General features: G+C 43.2%; 1 protein-coding gene across 1 annotated transcript in view; it reads left to right on the top strand.

The window, feature by feature from the left end:
• LOC309559037 (sodium channel protein type 2 subunit alpha-like) overlaps positions 1–13,416 on the top strand; it is a 337,619-nt gene that overhangs the window by 224,575 nt on the left and 99,628 nt on the right. Inside the window, 2 exon segments of the mRNA XM_082262157.1 lie at positions 757–892; positions 3,848–4,086. Coding sequence (XP_082118283.1) covers positions 757–892; positions 3,848–4,086 — 375 coding nt within the window.

The raw sequence follows: 13,416 nt of genomic DNA, 5'->3' as shown, positions 1-13,416 counted from the left end.
TATGTTTATTTTCATCTATAATGATATCATTTGCGGTGCACTTTTGGAAGTTTTATTTAAAACTATCATACCGTCCTCCATGCAGGGCTTGCAAAGAAAGCAGAGTTGGCCACGTTCTCTAGAGTCTTGTCATTCTCCTTGGCTTTTACTGCTCACTTGCTACTTTAGTTTTGCCGTTATCTGCTATCCACAGATGATAAATATTATATTTCGAAGCTGCCCCATATTACCCTTCTTTTCAGGGTACCTACCCATAAATGTCTTCTAGTAAATATAACTATTATGGGGCTGAACTCCCCCAATTTAGAACTTAAATAAAAAAACTCTTATTGTATAAAGTAGAATACTACATTAGTTTGGTAAGGTATTTTCTTTGTGTGTACACACTGTATGCATTTCTACGATCTGGATACATTTTCATTATTCATTTCAAGCTGCATTTTTGTCACTGTGTGCTTAATACAACATGCAACATAAACTGTTCTGTATTATATGCAGAGATTATATAAAATCAGACAAAAATCTTCTGTAGTAAACTGACAAGGTGGTATCTCATAGCAACCAATCAGAATTTTGCATTCTTTCTAGCGTGGCTTTGATTGGTTGCTACAAGTAGCACACAATTTCTGTAAAAACTGCTTGGTGAGCATTTTCTCCAAATGTAAGTCAGTTTAGACTTTGTGACTGACAAATGACGTTAGATTACTGAACATTGTTCTCCGGGGAATGGATAACCAACTAGCCTTTTTATTCCAGGGAACTACGACGGAGACTGAGATAAGGAAGCGTAAGCCGAGCTGTTATCAGGTTTCTATGGATCTGTTGGAAGATCCAATAGTCATGAGACAGAGAGCCTTAAGCGTTGCTAGTATTTTGACCAACACAATGGAAGGTAAGATACAAGCTCTTTGTTATAGATGCTTGACCAATCAAACAGGATTTCTTAAATAGTATTAGACAGTGGATGTTTATCCTTACTCAGCATAGTGTCCCAGTTTTCCCTGTTAAATGGTTTAATAGCCTTCTCCAAGCACTTCTAGACCCTTTATCCAACGGCTCCATCTGCATCCTATAGAAGAGGGACTTTAAGCCCAACTCCGGTAAACTTGGGCTGCACCCACACTATAAGGGTTAATTTCTTGTTTAGGTCAGGCGACATGTTCAGGTAGATTTACTTGCCCAATTTTCTGCTCCCCCATGCTGCTAAACTGGTCCCCATAGCAACTTCTTCCCCACGGAATAAGATCCTGATGTCACAAAGACTAGTGCATGCTTCATAGACCTGAATTGGATGTGGTGATGCTGAGGGACAGTCCACTGCCAGAGCATGGGGGAGCTCCGCCTGTAATTTTAAGCGAAAAAAAATTTAAGCGAAAGATCAACATTTTTTTTTTTTTGGTCTTTTGTTTTTAAAGGTAAAGAAGAGATTTTGGGTCTTTTTCACCCCACATCTCCTCATAAAGAGGACCTGTTGTTCGTATTTCTATTACAAGGGATATTTACATTCCTTGTAATAGGAATAAAAGTGATTAAAAAAAATTTAAATGGACAGTGTAAAAATAAAAAACGAAAAATAAAATAAGCAATAATAAAAAAAATTCTACACAAAAAAATGGTCCAGGCGCTGATCCTGTAGAAATGTCCCTGGGTGATCATAGACCCAAACAATGCGGTGACATATAAATGACCAATAAAATATGACGTACCAAGGCTGCCAAACCCTTAACATGGGATGATGTCATGAACTGGCAATACTGGAAAAGAAGGGTGGCGCTCACTGGTGTCTATAAAATACTATCCTCTATGGATGGAAGACTGGAGAGTGTCTCTTAAGTAGAAATGGCATTTATTGAAAAAAATCACAAATAGACATTTAAAATTGATGCCACACCAGCCCCAAAAATCCTAGACATCCTTGGGTTGCTGTGAGATTCCAAGGGAAATGCTGACCCAGCGGGTGGTACCTGGTATTGACTGGGGATCTCAAAGCGTCACGCTGATAGATACCGGCTAATGGGGGATGGGGTACCTCAAATAACACACTTGCGCTGATGTCAAGCTGGAGGGGGACGCTGTGCGCGGCCGCCGCACAGTCCCATGGCTGGTGACAGCTCTCCTGCGTTCGGGTTTCCGGGTCCGCCAGCTCCTCCGCGGTAACCGGAAGTGACGTGGGGATCGCGTCACCGGAAGTGACGATCAGCTACAGTCAGGAAGTTGGGCTGGTCACGGACATGGACGTACTTGCTTTCTGGTTGCCGCAACTACATGTTTTGCACGCATGCGCTTTGTCCCATGCATGCACGCGAAACATGTAGTTGCGGCAACCAGAAAGCAAGTACGTCCATGTCCGTGACCAGCCCGACTTCCTGACTGTAGCTGATCGTCACTTCCGGTGACGCGATCCCCACGCCACTTCCGGTTACCGCGGAGGAGCTGGCGGACCCGGAAACCCGAACGTAGGAGAGCGGTCACCAGCCGTGGGACTGTGCGGTGGCCGCGCACAATGTCCCCCTCCAGCTTGACATTATTTGAGGTACCCCATCCCCCATTAGCCGGTATCTATCAGCGTGATGCTTGGAGATCCCCAGTCAATACCAGGTACCACCCGCTGGGTCAGCATTTCCCTTGGAATCTCACAGCAACCCAAGGAGGTCTAGGATTGTTGGGGCTGGTGTGGCATCAATTTTAAATGTCTATTTGTGATTTTTTTCAATAAATGCCATTTCTACTTAAGAGACACTCTCCAGTCTTCCATCCATAGAGGATAGTATTTTATAGACACCAGTGAGCGCCACCCTTCTTTTCCAGTATTGCCAATAAAAAAATTTCAAAGCCCCTGGAACACCACATGTGAGGTATCGCTACAAAAGTGAGAGTGAGAGCAAAAATGATAGTACTAGACTAAACATATAACCTGTAACTCTAAACAGATAACCTGTAAAGGTGTTAAAAGCGTCGCCTATTGAGATTTCTAAGTACTGTAGTTTGTCACCATCCCTCGAGCGTGCGCAGTTTTAAAGCGTGACATGTTAGGTATCTATTTACTTGGCGTAACATCATCTTTCACATTATACAAAAAAAATGGGGTAACTATTGTGTTTTGTTATTTTTTTATTCATTAAAGTATATTTTTTCCAAATAAATCGAGTTTGCAAAACCACTGCGCAAATACCATGTGACATAAAAAATTGCAATGATTATTTTCTTCTCTAGGGTCTCTGCTAAGAAACAAAAATGGTATAATGTTTGGGGGTTTTAAGTAGTTTTCTAGCGAAAAATATTGATTTAAACTTGTAAAAAAAAAAGTGCCAGAGAAAGGCTGGTCAGCAAGTGTTTTTTTTACTAGTAATAACCTGTCATTTCGTATGTAACCATTATTCATAAAAAGAGAATTGGCAAATCTGTGCAATAGCAGATCTGTTTGCTAAGAGTATGAGCAAGAACATTCTGCAATTTGTTTTTGAGATTTTTCTTATTGACTACCAGAATAAGTATAAGTAAAATACTGCCCGACAGGAGATTTACAACAATCATGCTGTAGAATAAAGTAGCAAAGATAATTTGAACAGGAGATTGACAGAATGGGAATTAAAGGATCAAAGAGATTGGGATGGCATTCTCACCTCATCTCACTGCACTGAATTCTGGATGAAATGGACTAATGGATGTGAGATTTGACCTCCTTTGTTGCCCATTATTAAAACAAATCTAATTTTGGGTTGTATAGTGTATATAGTGGCTACTAAGATGGGTGGACAATAGAAGCAGAATAACCCCCTGCTGAACTTAAAATATAATCTAATAATCTCAATAGAAACACACCAAAACTTCTTTCTTCCTTTCTCAGAACTTGAAGAATCCAGGCAGAAGTGTCCTCCATGTTGGTACAAGTTTGCAAACAGCTTCCTAATCTGGGACTGCTCTGATTCGTGGCTAAGCATAAAGCATGTTGTTAAACTGGTTGTAATGGATCCTTTTGTGGACCTGGCTATAACAATTTGCATTGTTTTAAACACATTATTCATGGCTATGGAACATTACCCCATGACTGATGAATTTAATTACGTCCTTTCTGCTGGAAACTTGGTAAGTGCGAGATAAATTTAATTGTGTAAAAATATTTAATTTTCTCACCTATGTATGTACTGTGAGTTAAACTCTAAGAAAAAGTTTTTTTTTTTTTTTATATGTGTGTAGCAGGATTCCCAGCTGTTTTGCTGGATATGGGTCCCTCTGGGTCACCGGGTGCAGCAAAAGTACCTTTGTGCACATTTCTCCAAGTGTGAGCACTGAGACAATGACCAGTCCAGTATCTTTGCTTTTTTTTTTTTTGTATTTATTGAGAACTTAGATGGGAGAAGGGAATGAGTGGGATACTCCTTTGGCTCAACTATGCAAAATTTGCTAGGGACAACTGAATATGCCGATTGGGGCTGACTTGACGCTGACTAGATGCTGGTCAATGCCGGTTGACGCTGGTTAATGCTGGCTTACTGCCTGTTAACTCCAAATTGACCTTGGACTGCTTTCATACTTAAAGAAGTCCTCTTTGAGCTCCCTTAAGCACTCCTTGCTGAGGTAGATACTTGTACTGCTGCTGCTGCGCTGCTAAACACTTCAGGGCCCACACCGGCACCCTCTTTCTCTCGCTTATCTTCAGGGCTTAGACACTGGCACCCCCTTTCTCTTAACTTTCTCCACAGGTTAGCTGGCTCCCGGATCCATCTGACCTTCTGGAGTGGTCCCCTCTCCTAGGCAGACCCCTGGGCAGTTTCGAGTACTCACGACACTGTTTTTCCCTGAAACTTCTGCCCAGCAGCTCCACTCAGTCCACAGCACTCTGGATCCCTCTTTCTGCAGTTCAGCTCAACCTTCGTTCTCTAGGCCGACTGCCCAGGACACGTTTAATACCGCTGACAGGAGGAGAGACAGCCGTCACCCTCCTCCTGGGACTCTGCTTCCCGGCAAAGACTCCCTGTCACATGCTCCCCCCAGGGGTGTCCAAACTATGGCCCTCTAGCTGTTCAGGAACTACAATTCCCATGAGGCATTGTAAATATCTGACATTCACAGACAAAACTGGGCATGGAGGGAATTGTAGTTCCTGAACAGCTGGAGGGCCATAGTTTGGACATAGCTGCCTCAGACTTATAGCCCATCCCAGTGTACATTGCGGTAAACTCTGCCCACTGAGATAGCCAGAAGCCCATGTGTGCTATTGGCTAGGTTTCCTCCACTGTCCAATAAGAGCCCTCATTGGACACGGTGGAGAGACTCCCCAGGCACAACAGGTCACACCTGGAAGCATGTGACACCTTAACTAAATGATCAGGCCCCCCCCCCCTGATATGCAGACAGGGCCACCCATCATTTTGCATTAGACACTCATTTAGATCAAACATACTACTGGCCAAATTAAGTAGGGCCAAACTACCAACTTTAAAAAATATACTAACATTGAACTTCAACCAACAGTAAGATTCCCCCTTCCTTATTTTCTGACTGATCCTGTCCATTAGGAAGTTTTGTGTGCTCCTGCTCACCTTTGTCTGTTCCAGCTCCTCTTGTCCTGGTATTCATTATCTCTAATACAAAAAGTCTAAAATGTTTGTCACTTCACAGGAACATGAAGTGACATTAAATCTTCCAAAGGGTTACCCTGTAGTGATGACATCTATCTAACAGGGGATATCTCCTTTTTTTAAAGAGATCTCCTCTTACTTCTGGCTTTGTTTCAACAATGAACAAAGTATGGAATTGTGGATCCGAGGAGATTTAATAACTCTGATTGGGTAATTTATTAGTTCATAAGAAACCAGTGATGAAAAAACTATTTTTTACTCTGTTCATGAATCAAAACTAAAAAAAGAAAAGTGTGGCTTTACACAGGAGGTTCATGAAATAATTACTGATCTGGCTCTACACCCAGCATTGCACTTTGAACTGCATATCTACGTAATTTTGGTGGTATTTAGATAAGCAACTTTTTCTTTCCTATGAATCTCATATAGTCTTATATAGCAAATAAAGTAATTTGCTATATAGATATAGACATATATGATTAAATTGAAGAATCTTCTGATTTCTTTCGTCATCCCTTGCCATTACATTTTTTCTGAGATAGTTGTTGGTCAGGGCTCCAGATGGGACATCACAACATATATATTAGGCTCCAGGTTTATTAGATGTGTTTTTCAGTATACAGGGTTCTATTGGGGACAAGAATGGAATATCAGCTACGGCTACTGAAATGTGGCTTGCTGATTCCTGGGGACCTGGTCTAAAATTCAGATGGTTAAAGAAGACAATGTTTAAAGAAAGCAAGAGCATAGTTTGTAAGCTGTGCATATTTGTGCTACCTTTCTTATTCAGCTGTCCCAGGCCCTGTTCCACATGTTCAGACACTAAATGCAATTCTGGAAAATGCCAATTTTTTTGTTCACTGGGGGGTTCTGGATTTTCCACTAAAATCAATTTTTAACTTCAAAAAGACCGTAATCCTGCATTTCTAAATGATAAAACTTCCATGTTCCTTGATGAGCCAGCAGAGTTACAGACATACAAAGGGCCAGCGGTGAAAGGCAAATGAGATTAAGTTCTTAGTGCACATTACTTCTTGAGAACTTGTTCGTTACTAATGAGAAAGAAGGATTAGATGCAGCAGTGTTATAACAAGATCTTTTTAATATTCTTGCAAAATAATGACTGTTGGCTGAATGACCTCTGGAGTAGAAAAAAAATATTACATTTTAGTGACATTTCATTGATGAACTTGATATCAAACATTGTATACAGTATATGTGTATTACTAAAGCCTCAGGTGCTCACTTTTCAAAATCATGAAGTGTAAATTATTACAGATTATTTTAAATTTGAGAATCTTTTAGTGATTAAAGTGGCTGTAAAGGCACAAGGTTTTTTACCTTCATGAATTCTATGCATGAAGGTAAAAAACCTTCTGTGTGCAGCAGCCCCCACCCCCCTAATTTTAGTGAACACAACATGCAGGGATATGGGAAATGATTTTCAACACTGACACATGTACACCTACGCAGGTTGAACTGGAAACACTAGCATCTGTATTCAACCTTACCTACTATTTATTTCCCCTGCCATCCTAAAATTGGGTATTTGTCGCCAAATCAGTACAGGTGGGAGTACTAGTTTCTCAGCCAGAGTCTTTAAATAAAGGACAGCATTTTAAGACTTTTATAAGCGAATATTAGATATACAAGGCATTGTGTTAAAACTGTGCTATCACTACGATAACCATAATACTTACCATGTACCTGTCAGGGTACCAGGAATCCAGACCACCCAGGGATGCAGGTAAAATAAAGCAGTTTATTGGAGCAAACAACAATAAATGCACAGCAAGAGTGAGGAAGTGAGAGCAGGAACAAGCCTTTGTCAAGTCCAGAAGTGGGTAGTGATCCAAGCCAAGGTTGAGTCAAGAAGCGAGTAGTCTGCTGATGCAGGGTCGTCTGCCGATGTGGGGTCGAGAGCCAGGAGAGTTGTCAGCAAAGCCAGGTCATACACAGAGGAACACGGAGAACAGAAGACTGCTAGCAGAGATGCACCTTGGAACACAAATGCAAACCAAGGACTGCAACCCATCAGGTGATAGATATAGTCAGGTGTGCAGCATCATCACTGTGCGACACCTAGGCAGCGGGTAAGTGATGATGCAATCAGAGTTTATAAGAGGCAGCAGTCTGCAAATGTCCAAGATGGCTGCCAACAGGAGGGCAAGGTAAGACCTTGACAGTATTACCCATGCTCTGCAGAGCAAAAAATGGTTTCTGAGGAAAGCGAGCATGGAAAGCACAGAGAAGGGCAGAGCATAAACATCAGCAGAGGGAACCCAGGAGCGCTCCTCAGGACCATAACCCTTCCAGTGCACCAGGCATTGAACCTGACCTTGGAACAGATGAGACTCCGAGATGCTGCTAACCTCATACTCCTCATGATTGCCCACAGTAATGGGATGAGGGAGAGGAAGTGAAGAAGTATAGCGTTTGCAAACCAGTGGCTTCAAAAATGACACCAAGGGCATAGGCCACCAGGTTCACCTTACAGAGGATGCGAAAAAGCCCAAAAAAACAGGATGCAGGTTTTGGAATGGGCACCCTGAGGTTGAGATTACGGGTCGACAACCACACCTTCTCCACGACCTGGTACGAAGGAGCAGATAAACTTCTCCATTCTGACTGGAGCTTCTGACTTTGTGCAGAGACCCATAAAGACTCTTGTATCTGCACTCAAGAGGAATGGAGGGTACGAAGATGATCCTCCACAGCTGAAATGTCCTGTGGCGAGAACAACTCGGGCAACACAGCGGGTTGGAACCAATAGTTGGCTATGAATGGAGACATTCAGGAAGACGAGTTGATGGCAGAGTTCCTAGAAAACTCCGCCCAGGGTAGCAGATCAACCCAATTGTCCTGATGGTCAGAGATATACCAGTGGAGAAATTGCTCCAGGACTTGGTTGGAACGCTCAGTGGCACCATTGGACTGCGGATGGTAGGCTGAGGAGAAAGTGAGTCGATTTGCCAACTGGGAGCAAAAGGCGCACCAGAACCTAGAGACAAACTGGCTCCCTCGGTCCTAGACAATATCCTTAGGCAACCCGTGCAAACGGATGACCTCCCTGGCAAACACCACGGCAAGCTCATGAGCGGTAGGCAGCCTCTTAAATGGAACACAGTGGCACATTTTGGAGAAACGGTTGACCACCATGAGGATAACCATGTAACCTCGAGACGTGGGAAGTTCCACAAAATCCACGGCCAGGTAAGACCAGGGATGCTCCCCATTGGGAATGGGATGCAGTAGGCCCAAGGGAAGGTGCCAAGGAAATTTGTTCTGGGCACAGACGGAACAAGCAGCCACATACACAGCAACATCAGTGCGGAGAGATGGCCACCAGAACTGGACATCAGATTCTTACGAGGATGACCGGCAGTCTAGGAATTGTGGTACGTGTGCAACAGTCTGATGCGCAACCGCTCAGGTACAAAACATTTGCCAGCTGGTCTCTCTATGTTAGCATCAGGTTGGACAGCCAAGATCTGTTCCCCCAAGAGGAGAGTTTAAGTTGGTGCAGATGGCAGCCAGGATATTATCTGAAGGTATGACCAGTGTTGGCACGGAGTCTTCCCTGGACAACTCAGAATACTAGCTAGACAAGGCATCAGTCTTAACATTCTTGGAGCCAGGCAAATAGGAAGGCCACATAGTTAAAACGAGACCAGAATAAAGCCCATCTGGGCTGACAGGATGTGAGCCTCTTGGCCTCTAAGAGATACATCAGATTCTTACAATCTGTGAGAATGAGAACTGGAACCACAGAACCTTCGAGCAAGTGTCTCCACTCTTTGAGAGCCAGGATAATGGCCAAGAGCTCTCTGTCTCCAATCTCATACTTGTATTCAGCTGAAGACAGCTTCCTGGAGTAGAAGCCAAAAGGAAGTAAGGGACTGACACTGAGACAGGAGGGCACCTGCTCCGGTCTCAGACGCATGCACCTCTGGGATAAAGGGCAAACCAGGATTAGGATTAGGGTTAAATATAGACTTGGACCTAAACTGCTTTTTAAGTAATTATTAGGAATATTTCCTTGGAAACAGCACTTTATAGTATTCATGGGTTTTTAATCTCTCCATTTTATCCGTGTTTTTTATATTTTTTTATAGTTTTTAAATATGGTGAGTTGAGTCTTTTAAGTGTCTTCTGTATCTTAAATTTTTATGGGATATTAATTTTCTTAATAGTATCTCCCTCTTTAACATACTGTATTTATAAATATATATATAATTCTAAATACCTTATTTATGATGATCTTGTATCTATTTATTTGCCGTACTCAGGATGATACAATACTCTAGAAGTATTTTGTATCAAAGTATTTGCCCAATAGGAGTTATGGGCACAACAATCAATGCTCGGACTGAAAAAATGATATGTGTCTTTCCTGAGATGTATTTTATTGAATGATCTATGTATTTATTTAGCATGCGTAAAACAAAATTAGGACTCTTATCCCGAGTGGTAATCTAAGGGCGGTTCTGAGATATTAAACACATATACACTTCCATTTTAATTTCACATCCGGGTAGCGTAAAAATGACATCGTAGTAACGATGGAAGGGCTATCGTAGTGTATTAGCAGTGATGGCGCATCAACATCCGGGGTGAGCACTCCGGAAGTGGGCGTTGATTACTGAGCGGAAGTGATGCTGCTTCCTGTTGGCCCATATCCAGCATCTACATCCGGTGTGACGACACCGGAAGTAGTTGTAATAGCGGAGGTTGCGGACATATGGGGATAACAGGTAGTGTGCAGTAATACTCCAAGGGATTTACTCCGAAAAACAATGGCATGATTTCAGCGAAAGCTAAACCGATCACTTTGGTAACTTTATAGCCAAGAGTAAAAACCGGATCACAAGCACTACTAACATTCGGTATTACAAAACCGGAAGTAGATTTAATAGCGGAAGTGAGAGCACTGCGGGACCCCTCCTAAGGGGAGGGGCAGTCTAATTATGGCGGGAAGAGTCCTAATTGAGTGTAATATATAAAGGAGTATAGTGCAGTGTGCCTGAGTCCTCTGTTGAAGTCCCATGCGACGAAACGCGTCAGCCGGCAGGCACGCTGTCTCCTTGATGATCGTAGATGTCATGGCTGGAGTCCGGATCTCACCATTTGATTAAACTGAAAGAGAATCGTTCAACAGCGGTGAGCTGGCCATAACGACTTGATCATGATTTTAAATGCTTGGAAATGTTTTTTCTGATGTAAGCAGATTGGATTTGGGGGTTTGCTCTAGTGTGTTTTGTTTAAATAAAACTGTAAAGCAGTATCACACTATTGTGCCTCCTATTCCAATTTCTTTTTGGTACGGTCCGGTCCCTGGGGGATACTCGAGTACATTGGTCATTCGGTGGTAGCAGAGGTGGTCCTGAGTTTCAAGGGTGAAAGCAACCTATGCTTACAGGCGTATGATCGTTTTAACTCTGGTGAGTGTCCATTCCTAAGGGGAACACTTTTTGGTGTAGTGAAGGTGCACACTGGATCAGAACATTGAACACTGGGAGTACCAACATTTTATTGAATATTCGTGGCTTTTTAAACAAAGACTCTTTTGATTGTTTTTACCTTTTATGAGGACTATATGATTTGCAATATGGTAACACATATTGAGCGCTGCCGTGTGTAATTTATACCGAATATTCTCCAGTTTTAGTATTTATTACATTTTTTACAGGATTAGGATGAGACAGAATAGGAGCCAAAGCAAAAGCAGACTTGAGGGCCTCTAAAGCTTGGATGGCAGCAGGCGTCCAATTGTGGGAATCGCTGCCTCTCTTGGTCAGATCTGAGATAGGTTTTGTCAAAGAGGAAAAGTTCCTGATAAATTTACGATAGTAGTTGGCAAACCAAAGGAAATGCTGAATGAAACGGAGACCACTGGGGCGAGGCCATTGTAGAACAGCCGAAACCTTCTGAGGGTCCATGGAGAACCCTTCAGCAGAAATGATGTAGCCCAAGAAGGCAACCTGAGACAGGTGGAATTCACATCTCTCAAACTCACAGAAAAGCCCATTTTCACGTAACCGTTGCAGCACCCGTCTGACATCCAGGTAGCGTGATTCAATGGAGTTCGAGTAAATCAAGATGTCGTCCAAATAGACTACCACGCATTGCTGCAACATATCACGAAAGAGATCAATGATGAACTCCTGGAAGACAGCGGGCGCATTGCACAAGCCAAAGGGCATAACCACAGGTTCTGGTATTAAATGCGGTCTTCCACTCATCGCCCTCCTTGATCCTTACGAGGTTATACCCTTAGGTCAAACTTGGTAAAGACAATTGCTCCCTTGAGGCGGTCGAACAATTCAGTAATCAACGGAATCGGGTATGCATTCTTGACCGTGATGTGATTGAGGCCCCTATAATCAATGCAAGGTCTCAACTCTACCCCCTTTTTCTTTACGAAGAAAAAACCAGCACCCGCTGGAGAATTGGATTGCGAATGTGCCCCCTGGCAAGCGCATCCACAACGTAATCCCCCATGGCTTTATTCTCTGCAACCGAAAGAGGATAAACCTTGCCATGAGGGGGAATGACACCAGGTTGCAAGTCTATAGCACAATCGTACGGACGATGAGGAGGAAGAGTACCAGGGCGCACCTAGTCAAATACATCTTGATACTCACAATATTCAGTAGGCAACACTGAATCTGAGGAGGTACAAAGTATGTTAACAGGCCCATGGATACAAACAGCACCACACTGTGGAGAACAAGAGAGGATCTCGACTGACTGCCAATCAAAGGTCAGATTGTGCTCCTGAAGCAAAGGGTACACCAAAACAGGTCGACTCCCTGTGAACAGCCCCTATCGCCATATCAACCAGAACAGTTTCGTGGCTAACCTGTACAGGTTGCAGAGGTCTGCCATCAATCGCCTCAATGACTAGTGGAGAAACATGAGGCTGCAAGGGTATGGAATTCGCAGAAGCAAACGTACTGTCAATAAAATAACACCAGCACAGGAGTCTACCAACATCTGAGTAACCACTGAACCCGCTGCCCAGGAGAGGACAACTGTGATTTATCTTTACCGGAAACCGGGGACGAGGAAATTCCACCTAAGATCTGCCACTGACAGGACCTTAGGTGCAAGAATTTTCTGGATGGGTCGGACAAGATTTTAGGAAATGCCCACCAAGACCGCAATACAGGCACTGGCCCTCCGACCTCCTAAAGGCCCGCTCATCCTCGTCAAGGCGAGTGAACCCCAGTCCAGAAGTGGGTAGTCTGTCAATGCCAGGTAATCTGCTGATGCGGGGTAGTCTGCCGATGCAGGGTCGAGAGCCAGGGGAGTCGTCAGCCATGCCAGGTCATACACGTAGGAACACGGAGATCAGAAGACTGCCAGCAGAGATGCACCTTGGAGCACAAATGCAAGGGCAAGGACTGCAACCCATCAGGTGATAGATATAGTCAGGTGTGCAGCATCATCACTGTGTGACACCCAGACAGCAGGCAAGTGATGATGCAATCAGAGTTTATGAAGCAGCAGTCTGCCCATGTCCACGTTGGCTGCCAACAGGAGTGCAAGGTAAGACCTTGACAGTACCATAGTAGATTTGGATCGGCCTTGATTTACTAAAGGAGACAAAGCTTTTCAACTACCAATATTTGTGTTTAGTGTGGAAGCGTATGCACACTGCACAGTGTATGCATGTTAGTAAATAAGGTGAGGTTGAATTCACTTTAAAATCTCAGTCATGTGTAAAGGAGAAGAAAAGAAACAATATTTTTTCTAGCACATGATTGGGTATTTAAAGTGAGCATAATATATTTACTCACATTTACTAACATTTGTGAACACATACTTTGAT

The sequence above is a fragment of the Pelophylax lessonae genome (genome assembly GCF_965119305.1).
Source record: "Pelophylax lessonae genome assembly, chromosome: 6".
In the NCBI taxonomy this organism is placed as follows: Eukaryota; Metazoa; Chordata; class Amphibia; order Anura; family Ranidae; genus Pelophylax; species Pelophylax lessonae.
Note: the sequence above shows the minus strand (reverse complement) of the source record. Positions and strands in the feature narration are given on the sequence as shown.